Source organism: Phyllobates terribilis, unplaced genomic scaffold (genome assembly GCF_046119375.1).
Source record: "Phyllobates terribilis strain yellow unplaced genomic scaffold, ASM4611937v1 Scaffold_1__5_contigs__length_1240528914, whole genome shotgun sequence".
NCBI lineage: Eukaryota > Metazoa > Chordata > Amphibia > Anura > Dendrobatidae > Phyllobates > Phyllobates terribilis.
The window spans coordinates 1,176,641,873-1,176,645,262 of NW_027362761.1; the positions used below are offsets into that span (position 1 = coordinate 1,176,641,873).

Genomic DNA, 3,390 nt, shown 5'->3' on the forward strand with positions numbered 1-3,390 from the left:
CTTATGAAAATTCCTCTTAATGGAGTCTGCATGTTCTATATATTTACATCACATCCTCTGTATGTGGTAAGAATAGAATAACCCCTTAAAGGTGAGTACAGATGTGGTGGATAGGATGTGTATTTGGGTAAGACCTCGTGAATTCAACATGTCAATATATTTATTCTCAAGGAATATAAACTGTCCCCGGAGATGTCTGACAGCAGCTTTACCCCCTCTCCCTATACACAACACATGGACGCTCAGCTGAGTCTAACGTGCTTATGTATGGGGGGGGGCTGTTTATTCGTCAGCTCGCTCCGTTGTACGGCCACATTCAGAGTTTCTCCTCCTGTGCAGATGTTCATATAGTCTGTAATCATTATGTCAGCACTGGTTTATACCTGACTGGTTTATACAATGATCTGTACAGAAATAATCTATTCCCAGAGGAAGAAGAGAAGACAGAAATAATCACTGAGCGCTCTGCTAATTCTCTGCACCTTCATCTACACAACATTGTAATACAGCGACATCATGGGGGATGAGGACGGAGGTTTTTGTACGGCTCTGTGTCACTGTGTGAGAGGATACTGTGCACTCTGCTGACAGTAATAATCTGCTGCATCGTCCTCTGTCGCTCCTCTGATTGAAAGAGTGTAATCAGTTCCAGATCCAGATCCAGTGAACCGGTCTGGGACTCCTGTATATCGGCTGCTTGCACTGTAGATGAGAAGTGCTGGAGGTTGTCCTGATTTCTGTTGGTACCAGTGTAAGTAGCCATATACATTACCACTGGCCTTACATGAGATGGTGGCTGTTTCTCCCGGGGACACGGTGATGAGATCTGGAGATTGGGTCAGTACAATCTGTGCACAGGAGTCTAAGGAAAGATAAAGAAAACAAGTGTTAGTGTTAATGTCGCCTCATTGTGCTGTTCTCTACTACTGTCCTGTCCATCATCTCATGAACCTCTCACCATGAAAGAGAAGAAGAATTACACCCAGTACAACTCCCTGTAAACCCATCGTCATCTCCCTGGACTTATGGCCACAGACTATAGAGATGTCACCTGCACAATGTCCCCTATATACCAGCTGTAATCACTGGAGGAGACGTCCCCTGAGAGCAGAGATGTAAAGCAGGAGACATGTAAATTGTGCCGTGTTTCAGCGATCAGTGATCTGGATCTTACTGCAATCAGGGATTTCCTACAGGAGAGATATAATCCCGATCATTATCCTGAGATCATTCACCATCAGTGATCTCCTGATTGTTCTCAGACATCAGAAATGGGATTATTTTTATAGATGTTATTAGTTTTATCTCTGAAGTAAGAATAAATCCTTCTACGTCTTATTGGGCTTTTCCAGCTTTGTGATGTTGCAGCCGATGTAAGAACAGATACTGGAGACAACAGATCACCGGGAACGTGAAACGCAGAATTCCTGACCTCACAGAGAACATCTAAGGGTATGTGCCCACGTAGCGTTTTACAAGCGTATATGCTGCGGAATTTCTGCAGCGTAAACGCTTGGTAATCCGCTCCCCATGGTCCCCAATGACAAGCCGCACTGTCAATGCACATGCTGCGGATTTTTCCACAGCGTTTATGCTGCGCTCAAAAATCCGCAGCATGTCCATTAATTTTGCGGACACGCAGCGTAATCGCCACCATTGACTTGCATTGAGATTTATATAATCCGTGTCAGTATATTTGTATACACAGATTATATGCGTTTCAATGTGCGGATGGTACCCAAGTCTGGAGGAGAGAAGACTCTCATCCAGACCTGGATAGAAACTGTAAAAAAAAGAATTAAAAATAAAAAATAAAGTGTATACTCACCTTCCGATGTCCTCCCGGTGTTTTGTCTGCTCCGTCCGCTCTCTTGCAATGCTCCCGCTGTTATGAAGGACCTGCCATGACGTCACTGAGTCATGTGACCCATCACATGGCTCAATGACGTCACCGCAGGTCCTTCACACCACCGTGAGCCGCCCAACACACCGGACGCGGCAGAGAGAACACCGGGAGGACACCGGAAGGTGAGTATAAACTTTATTGTTTTATTTTTTACCATTTTATTCTTTTTTTTAACTAACTTGGTCACACTACTATAAATTCATGCTGATTGCCGGTTGCATGGATTTATATAGAGTGAACAAGTTGTCAAGCACTTTCCAAGTGATGCTAAAATCACTTGGAAAAGCGCTTGATAACCCACATGCAGAAATGCATGGAGAGATGCTTGACAAACGCTTCTACCTGGCGGGAAAAACGCATGTAAAATCCGCATGCATTTTTCCTGCCAGGGAGAAGCGTAAAAAATATGCAGCATTTCTGCATCGTGGGCACATAGTCGAAGACCATTAGAAATATTTATATTCATTCAGATTATTATTAATATGTTTATTACTATTAATACGACTGATATTTTATTACATCCACTCCTGATTGTTGCTTAAAAACCAGATGTAAAACCCTGATGAAATACACAGGTGTGAATGAGGCCTGATCTGTGTATATTGTGGTGTGAATACAGAACTGATGGGTAGAGATGAGCGTTGTTCTACTCGAACTGTTCGCCAATCTCAAATTCGAGCTGTTTTGGGCGGTGTTCGAGCCGTTCGGCGAACACGAACAATTTGAGAAAAATTCGGCTGTTCGAGGTTATGTTCGATAACTGTTCGTGCACCAAAATCATAACTGGATTTTTTCTCAGTAATGATGAAAATTAATGTTAATACGCAGTTTGAGTGTACAGCGGGGCGGGGGGAGGGGCAGGGGATGGATCTCTGCAGGAACAATGAAGATCTCCATTTTTTTTTCTCTTTCCCGCATTTGCAGTGGGGAGGTGCAATCTGTCAGCCTATCAGCAGCGCACACACGGAGCGAAGTGCTTTTTTTCACACAAGCAAGGGCATGTGTCATTGGCAGTGTATGTCACATGTCCTTGCCCTATAAGACCCAGCCATTTTCCCCGTCGCCACCATTTTCTCACTGCTGCAGCTGCGTGTTAGACGGCACCGCTGTTGCTGTGTGCGCTATACCTTGTTAATTTCAAGCCAATTTTCGCACAAATCTACAGATAGCTTGGGAGTAGGGAATAGTTGTGATTGCAGTCCTTTTAAGGACTAGGTTACAGCATTTCCTACGACTTTTATCAGGCAGGTCTGTGCTCTTAAATAGATAGATTGTGGGAGTAAAGACTAATTGTAATTGGAGTCCTTTTCAGGACTAGGTTACATCAGTTCCTATCAGTTTTTGCCAGGCAGGTCTGTGCAGTGCTGTGCAAGTTTTTTTCAGAGCATTTGGCTGAATCTAGCAAAGCTAATCCTTTTTGGCCTATTGCAGAGTGTGTTAGTCAGTGGAGTAGCCTATCTGTGTTGCAAGATATACCACCTGTG

General features: G+C 43.9%; 1 gene segment (V, D, J or C); it reads right to left on the minus strand.

The window, feature by feature from the left end:
- Positions 1 to 554: 554 nt before the first annotated feature.
- LOC141201900 (Ig kappa chain V-III region PC 2485/PC 4039-like) lies at positions 555 to 1,007 on the minus strand. The segment is given in 2 exon segments: positions 555 to 862; positions 959 to 1,007. Coding segments are annotated over 2 exon segments (357 nt in total).
- Positions 1,008 to 3,390: the final 2,383 nt, after the last annotated feature.